We start from the raw sequence: 22,493 nt of genomic DNA, 5'->3' as shown, positions 1-22,493 counted from the left end.
GTTATCGATGTTATTGTTGTCTCTGCTTTTAAATGTATTAACTACATTTTGTTCAGTATTCTGAAATACGGGACAAATAGGCGTCCCGGGAAGGGTTTGTCGGGACGCCGGGACAAAGGAGCAAAATACGGGACGATCCCGGGAAATACGGGACGTCTGGTCACCCTGCGTATACCATCACCATTACCACTATCATCATCATCATCACCACCACCACTACCACTTTCATCATCATCATCAGATTCAGATTCATTATCTTCATCATCGATCATTGATCAAAAAGATAATGTACTTTTAATAGGGGACGGTCCCTCATCCCCCCTGAATCAACACCCGTAGCGGGACCCGTAGTTCAATCGGGATCGTGCATCCATTGGACAGGTCATTTGTTCCCTCGTCTCATCATCACAAACTTCGCATCCTTTTCCAATTCTCACATAGGCCGACTATCCTCCATACTTGACCTTCCTCATTTGGACCTATCGGGGCTTCTCCCACTCACTTATAAGCCAGATCCCGGGGGTTTTATGCAAATATACCTTGCTCCTATTTGTTTACAATTTGGGGCCATGTTTTATTAGATTTTTGAAGAAAGCCCCTTTGATGGTCAATGGATATACTCGGTGGACGTGTGCCTCCCCTTTGGCCCAAATTTTAATGTACCCTAGTAACAATGGTGTACAGACAGGGGCTAGGGGTGCTTACCCCCCGGCCCCCAAGAAAAAAAATCACGACCACGAAAAAAAAAAGAAAAGGAAAAACAAAAGGATTGTTTATTACGTCGAAAATCATTCATAAAATTGAACTTTTGTAATGAAAATTTCAACATTTTGCTCCATCGTTTCACTCGCTAGCTCGCCATTTATAAAAAAAAAAACCCATTTTGCCTGATAGATCAGCACTATAGTCTAGGTTCTCTAAATTTTTGGCTAAAAATTACGCCACTGCCTAGTACCGGCGCGGCGGTTCGGTACCCACATTAGAAAATCCCAGGCGGGCAGGTCAGTCATCCCGGTGAGAACAAAAAACAAAAACACCCCCCCCAAAAAAAGCAGTAGCTTATCGATCGATCGAGGGTATGGGATTATGGCACAAATGGCTTTCCATATCTAGCAAGGACGACATCTTGGACTGCTTAGTCCTTGGCTTAGAGAGGATTTGCGCTGGTGAGCGAATGTTTGTTAAATTTATTGAACGATACTTTTTACTATGTAAATTGAATTATTATATTAGACCATGATTGTTGATGGCACTAATAAACTATGATTGGATAAATATGATATTCGACGTCTTAGTTTATTTTGGCGGGTTTTACTTTGTTTTGATATGCAGTGCTGTGTGTGTGTGTCGGTCCCACTCGCTTTTATTCATGTCACGCATGTTGTGCTTCTTGGATCTGGCGTTTACAGTCTGTATTCTGGGCAATTATTTCAAGATTATTTGCAAAAAATGTCATTCTTTGCCAGATAAGATGAAAACTGATGCATACATCAGTAGAAATTATATCTAGAGGTATAGTCTCTAGACTATATTTATCAAACTTTAAAGACTATTTTCATGATTTTTTGGCATGCAATTTCACTTTGACTTGAGATAGGCAGGACAACAAGAATTTCAAAATGTGTTTGTTGTCCCCAAGAATGTTATTAAAAAATTTCTTAATATCTAATTTGTCATGTGAAACCACTTAAAACTTACGTAAAATTCATTTAAACTGTAAAAATTAGCAATTTCATAGCACCAACATGGGTCGAAAAAGTCATAGACATCGCGGGTCCCTTGTTATGCACTGTCCTTACTATCGATAGTTTAAACGATCACGATGTGCTCGCTAAATGCGAGCGCCCGTCGGCGTCTGCTAGCCGTCCTCTGCTGTGACTCTCAAATAGCCCCGCATGTGCGATTTTTAGTCAGATCGTCCCATATGCTGTTTTTCATGTTAGTACATAGATGCGTGCGCGTTTTTTGCGGACGCAGATCATGTACCCATCTCCGTCGTCTGCTACGGCTCTCCATATCAGTTCCAACTTGTGATATGTGTTTTCACGGTGTATTTTCATTTGGTCTACATGCAGTTTGCCCACTTGTCATTTGGTCTAATGCCAAATGGGCTAAACCCATTTGGTCTACTAAATTGCCATTTGGTCTACACTTGGTCTAATTCCCATTTGGCGAAATGTCCAGTTGGTCTAATTTCAGCTTAATTTACATAATTATATTTTTTACTTTGTCAAATACTGGTACATAAAATTGGCTTTATATCATGCAGTTCCACATTGTATTTTGGTTCACATGCAATTTGCTCACTTCTCATTTAGTCTAATGCGGAATGGGCTAAACCCATTTGGTCTACATATGGTCTAATTCTCATTTTGTGAAATGTTCAGTTGGTCTAATTTCAGCACAACCTAGGCTACTTAATTATATTTTTTTTAACTTATATACATATATTTTAGTCTTTATACCATATACCAAATGGGCTTGACCCATTTGGTTTTAAAAAAAAATTCTAATTGCCATTTGGTCTACACTTTGTCTAATTTACATTTGGTCTACACTACACTTGATCTAATTTTGAGTCCAGTCCAGGGTCTAATTTCAACATGACCTACATCATGATTTTATACTTTGTGAAATATATATTTTTTCTTTAAATAATTTCATTTCACCGTATTGTTTTAGCATTGCTTTCCAAATAAATAATACTTGAACAGTGGCATAATCATGATAATGGAGCCAAAAGTTTTGAAAGGTGTATCGGGTAAATTTATAACGTTGTAAGCAGAAGCAAACAACAAAAAAATGTGGAAGCGGGGGGGGGGGGGGGGGGGGGGCGGTGTTAATTAATTTCCTTTTATTTTCCAATGCCAGATCAATCTGTGTTTTTGCTTGCTAATTTTTTTAAAAATGATATGTTCTGTTCTCTCTACAATCTTTACTAATGATCCTTTTTTTACTTATCATTTTTTTTTCAGACACATTCGCACCCGAACCGACTCTACAAGGGAAGAGAAGGAATTATTGAACCCCTTGAGAATATACAGGTCAAGGGCTGTAATAGTATACAGGGGCACTTCCTGGGAGTTTAATTTTATCTTAATTATGTGTTTTCAGGATTTTTTTTTTAGGATATCTAACATTGCAGTGAAAATTATTGCCCCTGCTGATAGTTTTTCAGCTCTGCATGCCCCTCCTTAATTTCAGTGAATAAGGTGTGGCACTGCCCTCTATGATTCATTATGAATTTTAATGGGCTCAAAAATGCAGTAATTTATAAATGATAGCATGATCTTATTTTGATAAAGCATTTTACTTAACGGGGGGGGGGGGGGGGGGGTGAATTTGACTACTAAACCAGCCCCCCCCCATGTCAAGGATTAATTTTTTGGAAAAAAAGCATATATAAAATAGATATAGTTATTGCATATCAGAATGTTATTTTTTCTTGATGTTTTCTCAATAACTCTAAGCTGTTATTGATGAATTCTTTCTTGAAACAAAAATAAGCAATTTATCCAAACATGTCAGTTTCATTTTGTAGACATATGCATTGAATTTACCAATTCAGAATATAAGGTATGCAATCTTTCATAAATGTTGATTTTTATCATTGGTGGATCTGGGGGAGGGCACATCTAGCTCAACCCCCCCCCCTTTGAGAGCTACAGTCAAGATGTAATGAAAATATGCAATTTTCATCAAAGAATGCCCCCCCCTGTAAGGCCCTTTTTTGCTTGACAAATTTTCATCCTGAAAATGTGCCCCCCCCCCAGGATAAATCCTGGATCCACCACCCCTGGTTTTGATTAAGTTTTCATGTATTTTCATTTTGAAAAAAAAAATCCTAGAGATTTATAAACAGCATGATTTACACTGAGCATTTCATACACTTTGTGCAGAAGAAATATTATCTTAAGAAATTTGGTTATTAAATTATGGAAGATATCTTTTGGATATGAAATTACTTTATTGCAGTTATTTCTTACATTGAATTGTCATTTTACTTGATAGAAATTCATTATTTTTTATAACCATGACAGTGTTATAAATTCATATTTACTAAATTGTAATACCGTAATCATTTTGATGTTCCTTCATCTTCATGAAAGTATGAATTCTAGTCATCTGCTTTAGTCTGCCCAATGCAATGGTTACAAAGGGCCTAAGCATCCCTTGTCATTTTTCAATAATTAGTTAAGTCAGTAGTCAAGTAAGGGGTCAGACAGTTTGGCTGTATTATATTTGTTTAATTGTCTTACTAGTGTCAATTTACTAAACTTTTTCTGCTTGTGATTGAACCACCAAGTTGCCAGATAGTACCATTTTATTGGGCAGACATTAATATTGACTAGAGGACTTACTTTCCAAACCAACCTAAAGATAATATGATACTTCATGTATTACAGGGGTATATTGCCTCCATTCCATTGTTGGGATGTATATGGGCTGGGTAATATCATCTAACTTGTCCTGGAATAATCATTCTCTATAACAAGTTCACAGACAAACGGAGATTCCACTTCAGCAACACTCAGTTGAACATCAACATTCCTGGCATTGGTGGCGGAAGCCAAAAATTTTAGGGGGAACCGCCAAAATCTTTTGACCCCCCCCCCCCAAAAAAAAAGATAGTGACCAAATGATATCTTGGGGGGACACAGGAAACAAAATTGAAAATTGACAAGCCAAAAAAAATTAAAAAATAAGGTTATCAACAAAAAATTGAGGGGGGGGGGAATCGTCCCCTCCCCACCTGAAATTTAGGGGGATACGTCCCCCTCCACTTCCGCCACCTATGATTCCTGGTGCTTGGAGATCTGCGAAAGGCATGCTATAACATCCACTTAAGTTCCATTTCCTTTCATGTTTTTTTCCTCTTCTTAGTGAGCATCTCCAAGTGTTCATATTTTTTCAGTGTCCTTTTTTAGATTTATCAAACTCAGTTTTATTACCTGATAAAATTCTGTCCCATGAATTGAACACTTTGATCAAATTTGGTTACTATAACTGAAAATGTATAATAAAAGGCAAAATAATTATGAGAAAAATAATAAAGAAAAACAGTTACTCAAATCAAATTCACTCAAAACCATACACTAATGTACTCTCCTCAAAAATCAGTTCTCACTTTTAGGTATTGATCATTCATTCAGTCAATAAAATAATAAAAACAGACAGGAGGTCCTCCTCAAAATAAACACAAACACAGTGTCTCACATACACACTACACATTAAGAGTAAAATCAGTTTGTATCTTTCGTGGGATTTGTTTTTATGTAAATCTGGATTCTTCTTGTTAGTAGGGCCTTAGGTCACTCTGACTTGAACTTAAAACTTCCAATCTCAAGAAGGCAAGATATATCTCAGTAGATAGTCATTATCAAGATGTTTAGGAGTTCAATCTGGTGGTGAGGTTATTCATGATGGCATCTGATATTCTGGCAGAAAGAATGAGAAATAAAAAAAGTGCATAAGTACAATAATTTATTTTTTCAATGCAAATTAAATTAACGAGTCATTCAAGATAGTGTGTATTGTTTAGGGGGGGGGGGGGGGGGTGATGGCATGACAAGTTTTTAGTCCAAATTATTTTTATCTTCATTTTTTTTCCACTTTGTATTACCATTTATTCAAAAATTGCAATAAACATATTAATAAATGAATTTTAATCTAGTTGGCAAAAGAAAAACCAGTGGCGCGGCAGTGCAAAGAAAAGGCCAGTAACAAGGCAGTAAAGCCCGGGGGGGCCACTTCCATTCACGAGTGGATACCATGCGCGACCATGGGGTCTCAAAAAGGACCCTAAACACGTAATTTCCATATTCTGAAAATGCACCCCTTAACAAGTATTGGCGTGTGAAACCCTACCCTTAACAAGTATTGGAAACAAAACGATACTATTGGCAAATAATCCCCCCCGGGAGTAAAGCACTGTCTGAGTGACTGACACCACGGCACTGACAGTGAGCTGAATGTTCATTTTCCAGTGCATGCACATTATTGTCCCATCATATTCACTCGTTTTCAGAAAATATTTAGTTATTCCTCATATGACCATGATTATCTCATTCATGTCATTACTCTGGTGTTTATTCATGATTTTAAATTCAGGAAATCATTTAGCAAACAAAGAAAACAAAGCATTTCTTGACTGTGATTCCGTGTGATTCAAGTTCAATTTCATTTCTGTGTTTCACACGTACGCACGCACGTGACGTAATCTTGATCTCTAATCTGCTAATTGTTATGTTAATTAATCATCCCGTGCGCGCGATTAAAATGGCTCGAAATTCGACCAAATTCAAGGGCAGCTCAGCTTGTAAACCTCACTGAGAAGGGCTTCCACAGCCCTTGCGATTCCCGCGCTGCAATTTAACTGCAAGAAACAGAAAGGAAATCAATTCAAGTTTCACAATCAACGGAAAATCCAGAACCCTTCGAGACCCATTTTGCAAGAAATACAACTAATTAAGGTAAGAATTGAGAGCAACTCAAGACATTTTTGACTTACCGACACTTTCATGGTTATTTTTGGAAGATTTCATGGAATTTGGGGCACGAAAATGACTTCGGTAGCTCGCGAAAGTCCTATGCATTACGATGACATATTTTTCATCGCACGGGAGGACAATCACAAAGAGAAAATATCATATTCATCCGCGCTGACAGGGGCTTAATTTTGACGATATCGCATCGCTATGCGATTTCACTCATTGACAAGCGGACGAAACTTACGTACAAATTTTGAGCACTTCCGCGACAGCGCCATCTAGTGACTACGGCCGTGCCTACTTGAGACTGAGAGGGACCAATTTTTTTTTTAGATCTATTATTACAACAAGAACATAGATCTTTTATATTTGCAGCAGCAGAGGAATTATTACCTCGGTGGCAAACAAATCACAACTATGGATGGGTAGCAACGTTAACATCTAAAATGCATGAATGTTCAAAATTTTTTGTAGATATGACGTAAATTACATTATTTCATTGTTTTCTTGACAACTTGGTGTGTTTGCCTTTGTTTGCAAAGGACATTTTGAAAATTTTATGTAGATAAAATTATGACACTGATGGATTTCCATAGAATTACGATTGATTGGATCATTTGTAACTCTTTGTAAGACAGGGCCCTGATGTTATTGAAGAAAAGCAATCCTAGAAAACAAGGATGATCCTAATTTTTGGATGGCTGGTATGAGTCGGGTCTATGAAATCATGCAGGCATCGGCTTAGGAAATAATGAGGGTGATTTCTTCTGTCGTGGAGGTGCCGTGGCTGAGTGGTCTCAGGCGCCTGGCTATACATGGAAAGTCCCCGGCCGCGGCACCTATGCCCGTGAGCAAGGCATTTAATCTAAAATGCTCTTTTATCTTGCTTTCTTAATGAAAATGCTATATGCATTATTGATAACTAGGTGTGCACATGTTTTTTAAAAAAAAATTCTCTCATGACAGCCCAAATCACTCCTAAAATTCCCCTGAAATGACCATTCTTTCCAGAGTCGGCCCAGATCGGTCACAAACATTCAAGATTATTTTGAAAATTATTCTAATAGGTAGAAAAATGGCATATGGTATTTTGCATAATGGCTTGTTGCTTGCCCCTAAAAAAGTAGGCCTTATATTGAAAGAAATAGCCCCCCCCAAAAAAAAAAAAAAATTGCAATCGTCCCAATGTGGGGGAAAAAAAGCTCCTAAAAATCTAAAATAATTTCCTACCCAGAACAGCATTGACAGTGATTCAAGTAATTCACAATTTTAAATGCATATTCTCATTTTCTATTTGTTTGTTTGCCTTTACAGATTATCAATTAACAGAGTATAGATTTGAATTTAGAATTCTCTATGGAAGCAATCAACATGGAGAGCTCACTGGCTGGGGAGTTGAGTGCACTGCGGGAGAGAGCTGAAGATTTGATGAAAAGAGCGGATCTGTTGAAAGCCAATGGGAACATCGCAGGAATCGGAAAAGTAAAGAAAAAGATCCAGTCTGAATTGACTTTCATTAAATCGGTAAGTGAAAGCATTACTAGATTTCAGTTTTGAATTGTCAAGTTAGCAATATGAACTGCTTTCATATAAATCAACTCTTTGATTGTGGACATTGATGGCAAGACAAAGAATTTCTATTCACTAGTGTAAATGGGTACTCCAGGCTGAAAATATTTACTTAAATGTAATAAAATTTACAGATCAAAATGCTGAAAATTTCATCAAAATCTGATAACAAATAACAAAGTTATTGAATTTCAAAGTCTAGTAATATTTTGTGAAAACAGTTATACATGTATGTACGTTGTCATGCATGTTCAGTAGATGGGCTGATAATGTAAGATCCCCACTGTCCTTTTTCTTATGTTATTACATGAAATCATAGCTGTACCATTTTTTTGTACATGTGTGAATGACATGTCTCCTTTATAATGACATAATTTTGCATTAATGAATATCTAATGCATTAAGTAAGTTGTCAATCCATTTTTTTTTAAAGTTCTTGGAGAACAAACTTTGAATAAACCTCATTTCATATTATAAAATACAAAAGATCAAGTGGGGATATGACCTCATTTTTCTCATCGAATATTCATGAAGACATGCCGAGAACTGTTTCACCGGAATAATGCAAATCTTTAAATGCCACAGCTTTGTTATTCCTTGTCTGATTTTTGATCAAATTTTTAGTGTTTTGTTTGTCTGATTTTTTCTTTATCTGTTCAAATCATATTACATTCAGCTTAGAGTACCCCTTTAAATGAAGGCATACATGTAGCCACACTGGGTTTGGTCAAGTTTAGTGTTAGCATTTGTTGTTGGAAGCTGATGTCAATGTTTGGTCACTCTGTTCACCAGCTGCAAGACTAAACTTAGTGGGGGCATAAAGTCATCTTTTTTGCTATCATTAATGTAGCTGTTATCATACTTGGAAACTGAATTTTTAGGTTGGTTCTAGGTCAGGCAGCTTGATTCACTCTCAACACAAACTCTCATACTAACAACAAACGTGAACTTGGGCCTCCAAAAATGTGCTACAATGTTCTCATCTCATTATTTTTTATTCCTGTTCAAACTAAGGAAACACCACACTAACACCAAATGAAAACACCACACCAAATTTTACTATTTTTCTTTAAAAGCTCCAAGAAGGTAAGGTGCTTCCCAAGAAGAACCAACTCAAGAGCACCAACCTGAGTCACCTCGATGCCCTTCTCCACACGGTCGAGACCTTTGATCACGTGACCGCCGTCCTGCGCCCCGTCCACTACGAGACGGAGGATGGATACGTCAGCAGTCTGCTCGTGGATGTCGTTGGCCACAACGGGAAGTCGTGGGTCAAGATCACGGCTCGGAAAGCAGAGGCGTTACACAGGATATGGGAAGGTGAGTAAAGGATACCATGGCATTTGATCTGGTGGGAATAAATCTGTATGACTACCTGTGCATTATTTGTAACGGCAAATCCTACCTCAGACTTACCTCCAACCCTAAGCCTCGTCCCTACAATATTTGAATCAAAACACCATTACCAGAGCTGCCAAGTAGTACTGATTTTCCGTATTTAGTACTGAAAATAGAGAAGAATACTGATGGTTTCATGCAAAATACTGATTTCTAAAGTTTCAGTTTATGTGTTGTCCTATGGTATTCCTGTGAAAATACTAATTTCCTCACTAAAATACTGATTTTCAGCCTTGAAAATACTGAAATGTTCTTGTTCAGGTTGGCAGCTCTGAATTACAGCCCTACATTTATGGGCACTATTCTAAACTTCAGGGAGCATTCCATCAATATGTTTTTGTCTGACTTGTTGTCAGATCTGACAACTTCCTTGATTTTGATTGGCCAAGAAGTGATGTTACCATGGCAATTGTGGAATGAAACATCTGACAAGTCTTCTCATGAAATGCTTCCCTGTATAATGTAACCAAAGTTATGGTTGAATTATTAATAAGCAAATATGAAACAAATCTTTAAAATTTTGGGGGTATTTCACAAATAGCTAAGTCTGACTCAAAGTCAGCATGATGGATGATTTCTCAACACTGTACGTTCCTTGCAAGTGATCTGACCATTACCAGAATGCGATATGTAACCAGCCACCCCCAAACAAGCAATAAGTCGCCGAAAAATAATATTAGAATTTAATTAGGTTTGAAAAGCACATCTTAGGCTTCAAATGATATATAACTTGCAAAATTTATCAATAATAACCCACACAAGTACTTGACTGAATGCAGAAAAAATTAATTATGCTTTTTGAAGACCAAACTACTACTTTGTATATTGGCTATTTGCAGAGTACCTTCCCTGGTGACTTATTGTTGGTTTGGGGGATGGCCGGTCACATAGACCGTATGCAACTGGGAATTGAAGTGTGATTCATAGTCAGACTTAGGGGGTGTTTACAAGTTTACAATAGATCAATTTCAACTGTAAAAAAATCCACTTACATGTAGACTGCTTGTTTCACGAAACAGATAAGAAATCAATTGCAAAGTTACGATTAATTTCACAACTCGTGATTCATTTAGAGACCAAAAAATATACTTGCAATTGATCGCAAGTTTCTTGCAACGCCCCATTAATCTAAAAGAAACACTTCCTTGAATTGTTTTAGAGTCCTTTATACTCAGCAAAACCATTTCAAATTTTGTCCAGGTGAAGGAGAGTACGGTGAACAGAACATAGTTCAGCAGGTGGCGCAGTATCAGGATGCCTCTCGCCAGAACCTCATAGACTTCTCTCCTCCAGCTGTTCACGTTGTCTTCTACTCTGGCATTACACAGGAAGTGTCCGGTGAGTGCCAGTTCTTGTGTTTCACAATACATGAACCCAGGATCTTCTTTTTACAACCTTATGCCTACTTTTTAAAAAATCGGATAAGCATAAAGATGGCAGTAAATAGGGATTATCGCGGGCTCTTTTATTATATTCCAGGACCCTTTTGAGCATTTTGGACCTGTGTAAAATCGCCCTGAGCCCCTGTATTATTTTTTTCCTGCAATTCTTGTATTTCATATTACATTCACCACCAACACTCCTTCTTTAGTCGAGTGTTAGAGGTTTTCTTCCATGGCCCTAATGAGATCAGCATCAATTTGCCTGGTTCCGAGCAGTTACCATTCACCAGGCCAATTTACAGTGATTTCAATGGGGAGAAGTTGTAATTCATACAATCACATCTTGGGCCCCCCATGGACCGATTCCCACCAAAGTTTTTCACCATGCTCTGCCAAAATATAAAATAAAATAATATAGGATTTGTATAGCGCACGGATCTACCTTGCTAGGTGCTCAAGGCGCTCCTACAGTACCCTGGCTAAGCTAGTCTACCGATTCCGGTGTGCACAACTTTTTGAGGAATTACTTCCTGCAGGTACCCATTTACCTCACCTGGGTTGAGTGCAGCACAAGGTGGGTAAATTTCTTGGTGAAGGAAAACACGCCATGGCTTGGAATTGAACCTACGTCCTTCAGATCGAAAGACAAGTCTCTTAACCACTAGACCACGACGCCCCTTTGGGTTAAAAATCAGTGAAACACACACTAGGGATTTTGTTGTGTGATCGCTTCGGTACTCTATTGATATTGTCTCCATTCTTCCTATTCACCCACAGCTGAGTTGTTTGATCTTGGAGCCGTTGTACATGGTCATATATACCAGACTGAGGAGGAGATGAAGAATATGAAACCGGTCATGCCAGTCTTTCAACATGAGGAGGTGAGTGTCAGTAGCCACTTGGTCCAATACCACTTGGTCTAATACCAGTTGGTCTAATACCAGTTGGTCTAATACCAGTTGGTCCAATACCAGTTGGTCTCATTCCAAGATTGTCTATATCCACTATAGCTACACTAAGGCCAGTATTCAAAGGTCAAGTTTAACTTAGACCACTGTCTAACTCAATGCTAAAATTATGGGGAGCCAAAAAATCAAAAATTCTGTTTATATTGTATGTTTACTATCTTGTTTCCTGTTGCTTTCATAATGAAGAAAAATACTTTGAAATACTTCAGTAATCATTCCCAGCCAATTATGAAAGTTTGAGTGTCAAGTGAGTTAATAGATTGTATGTGTACTGTTAGGGATTTGTGCCATCATGGGCACTCCATAGTTAAACCAGAACTTTAAACCAGGGTTTAATTTAAACCTGAGTTCTAAATAAGGGCCCACGGCTCGTATTCTGAAGTTGGATTTAATTTTGACTCTGGTCTGATGTAGTAGTTTGACTGTAGTTAATTCTTTTGAGATTTATTGCTGGCAAGACTACCAGGACCATTTCTCTTGTTAACATCATAATTCTCTTTTGAAAACAGGAAGAGAACGAGCTACTTCCCAAGTCGGACTCAATACCCCAAGCAGCTAACATGGACGTGACGACGATGATAGCCCTGGTATCCGACCTTTGCCATGGAGGAAGTAGTTACTCCTTCAATGAACCTGTTATAGAAGAACTCTCCCAACAAGAGAGGCAGAAACCATTATTACCAGAGTTGGAGAACTTTCTTAAAGGTAATGAAACAGGGAAAAGATTATTTGATCTCTTTAAAAATAGTTGACAAAATATTTTAAGGAAGTGGAAAAAGTCTTTTAATAAGAAGTAGTTACTTCTTCAGCAATCCTTTTAAAGATTCTATATGTGGGGGCGTCATGGTTTAGTGGTTAAGACTCTTGTCTTTCAGTCTGAAGGACGTGGGTTCGATTCCAAGCCATGGTGTGTTTTTCTTCAGCAAGAAATTCACCCACATTGTGCTGCACTCAGGTGAGGTAAATGGGTACTGACAGGAAGTAATTCCTCAAAAGCTGTGCGCACCGGAATCGGTAGACCAGCTTAGCCAGGGGAGCGTTTCATCAATATTTTCATCCGACAAGTTGTCAGATCTGACATCTTTCCATGATTTTGATTGGCTGAGAGGCACTGTTCCTATGGTAACTGTCGGATAAAATGGGACTTGTCGGATGAAACGTCCGACAAGTCCTTTCATGAAACGCTCCCCAGGATATTATAGGAGCACCTTGAGCACCTAGCATTGTTGATACATGCACTATACAAATCCTATATTATTTAGTTATTTGAAGTGGAACTCTCTTTCAACAAAAGAAGCAGAAACAAATTGTTTTACTAGAGTAATAATACAGGGGACAAAATATTGAATCTCTTTAAAAATGAATTACAGTAAAGTTCTAAACTAAATGAACATACTTCGGTATTTGCTGTTACCCAGATTGATGTACATTTGTGATGATGGTGATGACAGTGATGATAATGATGACGATAGTGATGATGATAACGATGATGGTGATGATTACGATGGTGAGGATAATTCTGTGTTTTTTATGCTTGATAGATAAAGAATTAATAGCATGCGAGACGGCTAAACACGACTTCCAGGCGATACTAGAGACGATAGGAGGGTCACGAGAGAAGGAGAGAGCAGAGGAATTATTACAGAGGCTTCATATAGTCCCTGATCAACCTTCAAGTAGAACATTAATGTTGACATCCTCCAATAGAATAAAAGACAGAGCCAAGGTAAAGATAGAATTCAATTGAAACAAATGTAATCTATTGTGATATAAATGTGCAAATTACCAACAGATATCCTGATAGAAATTCCATTTGAAATTTATACAAATTAACTCCATCTTTGAAAAAGTATAAGTAAAATGCATTAACGTAAATTAAGATTAGAAAGTTTCTTGAAGATATGATCTCATGTACCATTTGTTCTAACATTTCTGTATTATAATGATATATTCAAAGAAAAGGTTTGAAATACCTCTGTTTCTGTTTTACTTTGAATTTCATGGATTTATATCAAAATGTTATCTTAACTATATTTTTTACATTCATGAGGTCATAGTATCACATTTTTGTCTCACCTGCGAAGCAAAGTGAGACTATAGGCGCCGCTTTTCCGACGGCGGCGGCGGCGGCGGCGGCGGCGTCAACATCAAATCTTAACCTGAGGTTAAGTTTTTGAAATGACGTCATAACTTAGAAAGTATATGGACCTAGTTAATAAAACTTGGCCATAAGGTTAAACAAGTATTACTGAACATCCTATTAGAGTTTCATGTCACATGACCAAGGTCAAAGGTCATTTAGGGTCAATGAACTTAGACCATGTTGGAGGAATCAACATCGAAATCTTAACCCGAGGTTAAGTTTTTGAAATGTCATCATAACTTAGAAAATATATGGACCTAGTTCATGAAACTTGGACATAAGGTTAATCAAGTATCACTGAACATCCTGCATGAGTTTCACGTCACATGACCAAGGTCAAAGGTCATTTAGGGTCAATGAACTTTGGCCGAATTGGGGATATCTGTTGAATTCCCATCATAACTTTGATAGTTTATGGATCTGATTCATGAAACTTGTACATAAGAGTAATCAAGTATCACTGAACATCCTGTGCGCGTTTCAGGTCACATGACCAAGGTCAAAGGTCAATGAACTTTGGCCGAATTGGGTGTATCTGTTGAATTACCATCATAACTTTGAAAGTTTATGGATCTGATTCATGAAACTTGTACATAAGAGTAATCAAGTATCACTGAACATCCTGTTCGAGTTTCAGGTCACATGATCAAGGTCAAAGGTCATGTAAGGTCAATGAACTTTGGCCATGTTGGGGTTTTTGTTGAATAACCATCATATCTGTAAGTTTATTGGTCTAGTTCATAAAAAGTGGACATAAGAGTAACCATGTATCACTGAACATCTTGTGCGAGTTAGAGTAGTATTCAAAGTCAACACTGCTGCTATATTGAACCGCGTGATGCAGGTGAGACGGCCAGAGGCATTCCATTTGTTGTCATTTTATCATTCTTTTTTACACGCAATGAATTTTTCAAACAATAATTCTGCGAATTGTGAATGTTATAATAATTTGGTAGTAGATCATATTTGTTTAGAATGTTTATAATTTGGTTTCCTTATGATTCATGCCAAAAATGGCAATGACTATATTATGATATAAATGCAGAATTAATCAATAAATCAAATATTTCACATTTTCCCTCCTCATCAGCGTACACATACAAAATGATTTGAATGGCCATCTGATTCATTTATTCATCTTTTTGAATACTCTTTAGGTTATATTTGGGACAGGCGATGCACTTAAGATGATAACCACCACGGCTAATGAAGCCTTTGTTAGAGCAGCTTCCAAACAGGTATGTACTCTGTCATGTACATGTGCGATTTTTGTTAGCGCAAGAAGGCGCTTTGCGTAATAAAAGGAGATCCAAGGTAATCTAAGGATTTATTGTCTCTATGTCCGCGTTTTCTTTGTTGATGGAGTAATCTTGATATAATGTCATATCAGGAGGGCATTCTCTTAAGCTCCTCCCCCTTGATATGACAATTCCATATTACAAATTGATATGATACTCCTCTTAACCTACAATAAATTATATTATATTATATATTAAATTATATATTATTGTATATGAATAATTTTATCTTAACTTAAATCTGCTTCAAAGTGGTATATTCATGCTTTTAAAGAGGATAGCATGCTTGTGAATGTAGTGAAGTAATCTGTATCATATTCAATTTTGGGGATGAAATAGAGTACCGTCTATATTTGACAAAGCAATGCAATTTATTTTAAGCTCCAGTAAGAATAAATGACACTAAAGTATTATGCTTTAAATTATAATGACCTTTTTTGAAGTGAACTACATTTAAAAGAGTGGGTTCAAAAGGTTGACTGATTTGGAAAGGAATGATGTACATTACTGAAATCAACCTTCCTGTAATGAACATCATACTTCCTCCAACCCAACATTCCAAATCAACAAAGATGTTAATTACATCAGGCCACCTGTCAATTGTGATGTGAATTTCACTAGGTTGGAATGTTGGTATCATCCATCCTCTCTTATTCCTTATTGGCTATTAGGGCGTGGCTTTCTCCGTATTCATCCACCAATCACGAGCCTTGACAGAGAAGAAACAGCAGAACCCAGCCAAAGCATCCCCATCTTCCTCTTCTAGTAACTGCAACTCATTAACCCACAGTATACAACATCCACTGGGATTGGACAATAGCCATAGCTACCCATAAAACTGACCAATCATGGCTAGGGATTCAAAATGACATAGGAATGTCTTGTAGCATGTGAGTGCAAGTGAGATGATATACTTATTTGTTGATTTTTCGTGCTATTATGATTTATTTATTTATTTGTATGTTTAAGGCCACTATTAAATGAAAAGAATGACATATTCTCAAGAGGGAAACAGAACATTTCTGGATTTTTTAAGGGGACAAAAGTTAAGGCCAATTTATTTGAAATTGAACACACAAATGTAGTCAGTATTATGGCAATCATTGTTTTTGAAAACATCATTAGGTATTATGTTCACAAAAGACAAAAAGTGTTTGGTTAGATATTAGTATTTGTATGAAATCAAGACTCATTGTGATTACAGTTGTGATATAAACTGTTTGAATTCACGGCAAGTAAGTCTTCAATTTGCATTTCACACGGCTATCTACTCTCACCGCACAATTTCACGAGTAGTGCAAAGTGTTCTCTGATTATTGCCATTTCTGTGAAGTATATAGAAGGGAATTTTTATTTGTTTCTTTGAAGCTACCATATAAACAAAGGGGTCTATTTCTTTTGAATTTTTCTTTGCAAATTATGATATCTATTTGCAGAATGGACAGTTTTCCAAATGATTCAAGAGATTTCCAAAATCTATTCAAGGTTTATAATTTGACAAGGAATTTATTAACTTTATATTGGTAGTATAGAAGGGAAGTGCTAATCTTTATTTCTTACAAAAATTGTCACAATGTACAGAAAGAATTGTCTGTCAAAGATATCATAAAGATACATAAAAAAAACTAAATTAATTAGTTTATCTTACTTTCAAAAGGATTGTCACAATGTTCATAAAAAAACATCTGTCAAAGATATTATAAAGATACATTAAAAAAAATTATTTGTTATATTTTCAATAAGGGTTTGAAAGATTACGAAGTTCCACAAGATGAAAAGGTATTATTTTTTAGAAGATTTGTATGGTGCATCTCTAATGTGTTAAAAATTTTATGTGAAGTGAATTCTAGGAGCGCAATATATGGGCTGTTACACTTTAATGCTTAAGTCAGCGTATACCGATGTACGTAGGCTATGGCATGCCGTTTTCTTAATTTATTTACTGTGCTTCTTGAGCCACATTCTTCGTAAGAATGCTTTAGAGGCAGTGGCCATTACTGGTGTTATAGAATGAAATGTGGATGAGCCGTGGTGTAGTGATTTGACTCTGGCAGAGGGTCGTGTGTTCGAATCCCACCACGGTCTGGCGTCCTTTGGCAAAGCGTTAATCCACAGTTTGCAACTCTCGACCCAGGTAGGATGTGAATGTCATTGCAGCTTGTCCAGTACTGTGTGCGCCTCACCGGCGACTGACTGGAATACTCTCCAGGGAGTGGAGGATGTGCACATATTGTGTGCGGGAATGACTGATTGAATCGGATGACTGGGGTAATAATATATCTGTAAATTGCTAAGACACGTCGTTCCAATGTATTAAGCGCTATATAAAAGCCGATTATTATTATTATGAAAGAGGACACATGGACACCAACGTGTGACATTCCTCTCTTGGCTCAGTGATGCTATTGGCATACAGTCAAATGACAGGCCTGCCAACCTACAAAAAAAAAGTATTCTCAGAAGGAAAGCAAAGTATTGACAAAAAATAAAGTATTTATAAAAATTTGTCCCAACGTACAACTCACCAGCCTGTTGTAATGAGATCGGTGAAAAAACATGTGAAATGACCATACTTGAAAACTTGATAATTCATCCTTTTAAACATGTGCTCGTAGGGAAGAATTTGTTTTTTTTCGTGCAACTAGTTACTGGCCCGGCAGTGATTTTTACCTGTCTGGGACCGTCGGATCAGCGCTAGTGTCATGTGCTGTGTAAAATACTTTCTCCATGATTGGAAAATTTTGAAGAAGTAATAAATCATACAAAAAAAGTATTGGTGTATTCATAGGAAAAAAGAGGAACAAATACTCTAAAAAGGGAACAGTTGGCATGTCTGCAATGACATGATCATACGCTTTTACCAAGAAAGAGGGGAACATGTTTTGATGGGCAACGTCAGATCCTGATCTGCCACTACTGGTGGAATTTTTAACATTGAGAATTGTTGACAGCACAAATGATTCTTTATATAAAGAAGTCAAATTCTTGATATTTAGTGTTGTTAAAATGCATTTCTTGTTATCCAGAATGGAGTGCTTAATATTAGGAAAGGGATTAAAGGAGAAAATGGCTGGCCGCAAATACAGTACGGCGACATGCGCTAGCTGAAAGTTCAGATAGGTGTTGCATAAATCTGTTCGTAAGTTATGAGCGACTTGATGAGCCACTGGTGGTCTTTGATTGTGGTAAATCATACACATCATACGTTTATCAGTGTTGATCTTGTCTCTAAAAAAGGATCACCAGTTAAAAGTCAATTGGAACTTTACGAACACCCACCAAGTGTGGAAGCCCCTTAAGCAAAGTGTCATATTGTCAAAAAAATTGCGAAGGAAATATTGTATTAAGAATTTTTTCAATTACAAACTTGAGATTTTAAAAAGTTGAAATCAAACTTAACCATTCTTTGTTACATTCTGTGAAGTGAGAACTGACGGTACTTCTTTCATATGCCAAAGATAGGAACAAAACCCAGAGACGAGAGATTACAATTTGTATATAATTTGCTTTTGGCAAGGTTATTCACACACATACTTGTGCTTTTCTGGAGTAGCAAGAAGTGCTCAATTGCTATAAAATTGTAACATGAATATATCATAAACAATTTGATGTAAAATTGTACAAGAAGGTGAATACGAGATCTGATTTTTTTTATTTTATGTAATGCAATTATGTAACATGGAGTTATTTCAATGTGTAAAGAGATATGATTAAGCTTTGTCGCTTGGTTTCGCCCAAGCTTCATTGAAATATGTTCTTTTCTGCATGAAATTATAATTTCACAAGTGTTTCTGAAGTGAAAGATTTTTATTGCACTTTTATTATAGTCCACGTATTCACTTTCATCATTCAAGTTTCATTTTATTTTCATGTGGAATTAAAGGGTGAATTCAGCCACAAAACAAATTTGATTTGAAGAGGGTGAAAAAAATAAACAGGATGTTATATATAGTGTTATTGGAAGAATAAGATTGTACGTATAAAGAAGTTGAACGAATTTCAAACTTTTACAGTGTTGTAAAGAGATAAAGAGTGATGTACAAATATCATGTTGGTGATGTGACCACTTAATTTTTTTCCTTTTTATGCATTTCGTCCCAAGAATGTGTGGAAAATGATCATTATTGCTTATTTTAAGGAGGATTGTGTACAGTTATGTAAAAAAAAATGGAGAAAGAATTGAAGTTGATACGGTTATGCTAAAAAGTTAGTGAACCATGACACAAAATGCACTCTTTAATGCCAAGTGTTGAAAGTAGACAACACTACAATGTTTGGTGTGCCCAGAGAATCAAACTTTATTGAATGTGATATGTCATCAGCTGATTTCACAATTAAATATCTAAAAACATGGCAGAACTAGAACACGTAAAATATGTTCATTTTCTGATGGGGTTCACTCACTTCTAAGCATTAATGTACATGTTTATGGGGATAGATTCTCTAATGTATATAATTTCATGAAATTATGCAAACTTTAAACTTCTGGACATTATATTTTCATCATACTAGGGTGAAACTTGTATTTTCTTGGGGATATTTCCCAATCTTTTAACTCAACTTGCCAAGTGCATCTCAAAGTGGATTGGAATGTAGATGACCTAATGCACATCAATGTGTTGTTTAAAAAATGTATTAAACAAGAAAACAATTTGTAAACCTGACACAATCATGTAGTTCTGTGTGTCTGTTGTATTCTGTCCTATAAGTTTGTATAATTATTTTTGATAAAATGGAGGTTGTTTGCGGAGATTTGGAGATGGATTTATGCATACATGTACATAGCCTCGCCCACATCAACCTCACATAAACACATACACAAAATAAATGCTTTGATCTCTACAGAAGCAGCTGCTCTCATATGATGTCACAAATTCAAATCTTTACAGTGTATGTTCATTACAAGTGACTCTAACAGAAGACACAATAACAAAGAAAAATGTATTTTTTTATGAAAAGAAGATTTTTGTCATGATTTGACTAGCTTATATCGTACAAGGAGTTTGCCTATATTACGGCATTTTTTTCTTACTTTTGACTAGACACACGCACACACATGGGGGATTATTCTTAAACATAATCTCTTAAATCTCATTTTTAAATTCCTGCAATATCATAAGATCTCGACTTCGGTCATTTTATACATACATGAAAATCATCGACATATCTACAATCAAATTGTCTAAATTTAAAAACTTGTTTGTCCTATTTCAACACCCATACGATCAAAAGGATTATAAAATGCATAATTATATAGTGATTTGATAATTCTTTGATTATACACGTATGATACACAACATTGTTTGAATCAATGCAAAATGAGAATACAACCACTGGCTTTTAATTTAAAATTGATGTTTAAATTAAATTTGCACCATGATTAAGTAATGATATTCACACAAAAATAAATAGATTTTTTTTTTCAATTAATATAGTTCATTTGAGCTTCTCTTACGTATAGATGCATAAAAAACTGCAACACATCGGTGCCTACATAAGCAAGAAAATTCATGGTCGTGAATTCTAGAATTTTTTTGCATTTCGATTTTGTCCATCATATTGCAAAGCAAGCCAGAAAGTTTAGTTAACTTCTTAATAAAACATGAATCCTACTAGTTTCCATTTCAATCAGGGGGCACATACTACAGTCATGACTCATGACATCTGCTATGTATTTACCATCAAAGATTGGGGGAAGGGGGGGGGGGGTTATTTCTTGAAACTGTTCACAGAATCTTGCATGACCATGTAGAAAACCCAATTAGCATTACACCTTGTAATACCTACATTAACACTAAAATATAGAGATATTGGTTAACATTCTCAATATGATGTTCATATTTTTAGAGCAAAGTACAGGCACATTTTTGCCACAAAAGTAGTCAGAGTATGCAAATGTGAACACATTTTAGTGTAATATTTTTGGCCATCATCTGAATTAAATATTTTGTACTCTATCAGGAAATCTCTACGCTTGTGTTTTGGTTGATTGTAAAGTCATGAAGAAATTTATGAAACAACCTTGTGAAATCTCCCAGGTATTGAAAAAATACATGCAAAACATCTTTAAACTAAGAACATTTTTGTCAGCAACAATTAAACACAAAAAGAATTGCATCCCATAAAATTTAATTATTCTTGAGGATCATGCATTATTACAACATCATGACCTTATAATATAATAGATATAGTCGCCGTCATTTAATTTTTTTTAAATCAATTGTAACTTTCTACATGTATGGTTTGCAATTAATCTTAATATTCATTGTATCATTGATGTTATCTTAGATTTCACAAGGACTGAGGATCAAGCCCAAAGAGTATGTTGCTAGACTTGTATAAATACATTTTTGAAGTTTATAAGCTGATTTGAGTTGTTGAAAATTCAGAAATTTTGCAAATATTTGAACATATAACAACCAATATTCCAGGATACAATGTACTGTATATCATAAGATGCAAAAGCTCACCATCATCTGAATTAATCTTCAATTTGACTTAAAAATTAACACCTCTGGAGTAAGGGTTTCATTGATTAGTTTGCCACACCCCCTAAAAAATGCATACAGTACACCTTACATGAACATTTTAAGGATTTCAATCAAAATGAACTTGATCCATCTTTAATTTTCAGAGAAAAGGGCCAATTCCATTGGCAGATATGCACAGGTAACTGAAGAAACAGCAGAAGTTTTGTTGGTGGTGTGTATCGTCATGGCGTTGCAAATCAGTGTATTGATTATTTCTCAACTATCAAATGAATGCATTTTGTTAAATTATTACAATTCATCCCTACCCCTGCATAAAAATGACCAAATGAAATAGAAATACTTGTCTTCAGATTTTTTTATACATGATCAGATGCCGGAAAGAAAAAAAATAAAACCTCTTTCTAATCTTTCAAAACAGGAAAAAAAAATATATAGGACTTCTATCCACTCATGGTCATGAATGTCATATAAACAGTATTTCTCTTTCAGTTCCCTTTAAGAACAAAACATAATGAACATCTTTTGGTAAAATAACATGTATACACACATAACACAAGAAATATAAATCAATATTTCAATATAGATAAACTTTCTTTACAAGTCATTTCCATTCTTGGTGAATTTATATCATATAGTGAAATTGGTGGCATTTATCCCCTTTTTTCTCAGGAGGAAAAAAAAAAATAGCAAAAATAAAAATATATATAAGCTGCTTTTAAGACATTTCTGAAACTAGTTTCGCACCATAAACAG

The 22,493-nt window shown here is 36.0% G+C and overlaps 1 protein-coding gene across 1 annotated transcript; it reads left to right on the top strand.

Annotated features, from left to right (window-relative positions):
* The first annotated feature begins 1,108 nt into the window (after positions 1–1,108).
* Positions 1,109–16,518, top strand: LOC121427556 (UPF0415 protein C7orf25 homolog). The gene is made up of 9 exons (XM_041624006.1): positions 1,109–1,166; positions 7,806–8,015; positions 9,137–9,380; positions 10,659–10,796; positions 11,618–11,721; positions 12,318–12,513; positions 13,350–13,534; positions 15,109–15,189; positions 15,921–16,518. Exons 2-9 carry the CDS (start codon positions 7,848–7,850, stop codon positions 16,083–16,085), a joined length of 1,281 nt encoding a protein of 426 aa, XP_041479940.1. The 5' UTR covers positions 1,109–1,166; positions 7,806–7,847; the 3' UTR covers positions 16,086–16,518.
* The last annotated feature ends 5,975 nt before the right edge of the window (positions 16,519–22,493 follow it).

This window comes from Lytechinus variegatus, chromosome 14, assembly GCF_018143015.1.
Source record: "Lytechinus variegatus isolate NC3 chromosome 14, Lvar_3.0, whole genome shotgun sequence".
In the NCBI taxonomy this organism is placed as follows: Eukaryota; Metazoa; Echinodermata; class Echinoidea; order Temnopleuroida; family Toxopneustidae; genus Lytechinus; species Lytechinus variegatus.
This window is presented reverse-complemented; position numbering and strand designations above follow the sequence as displayed.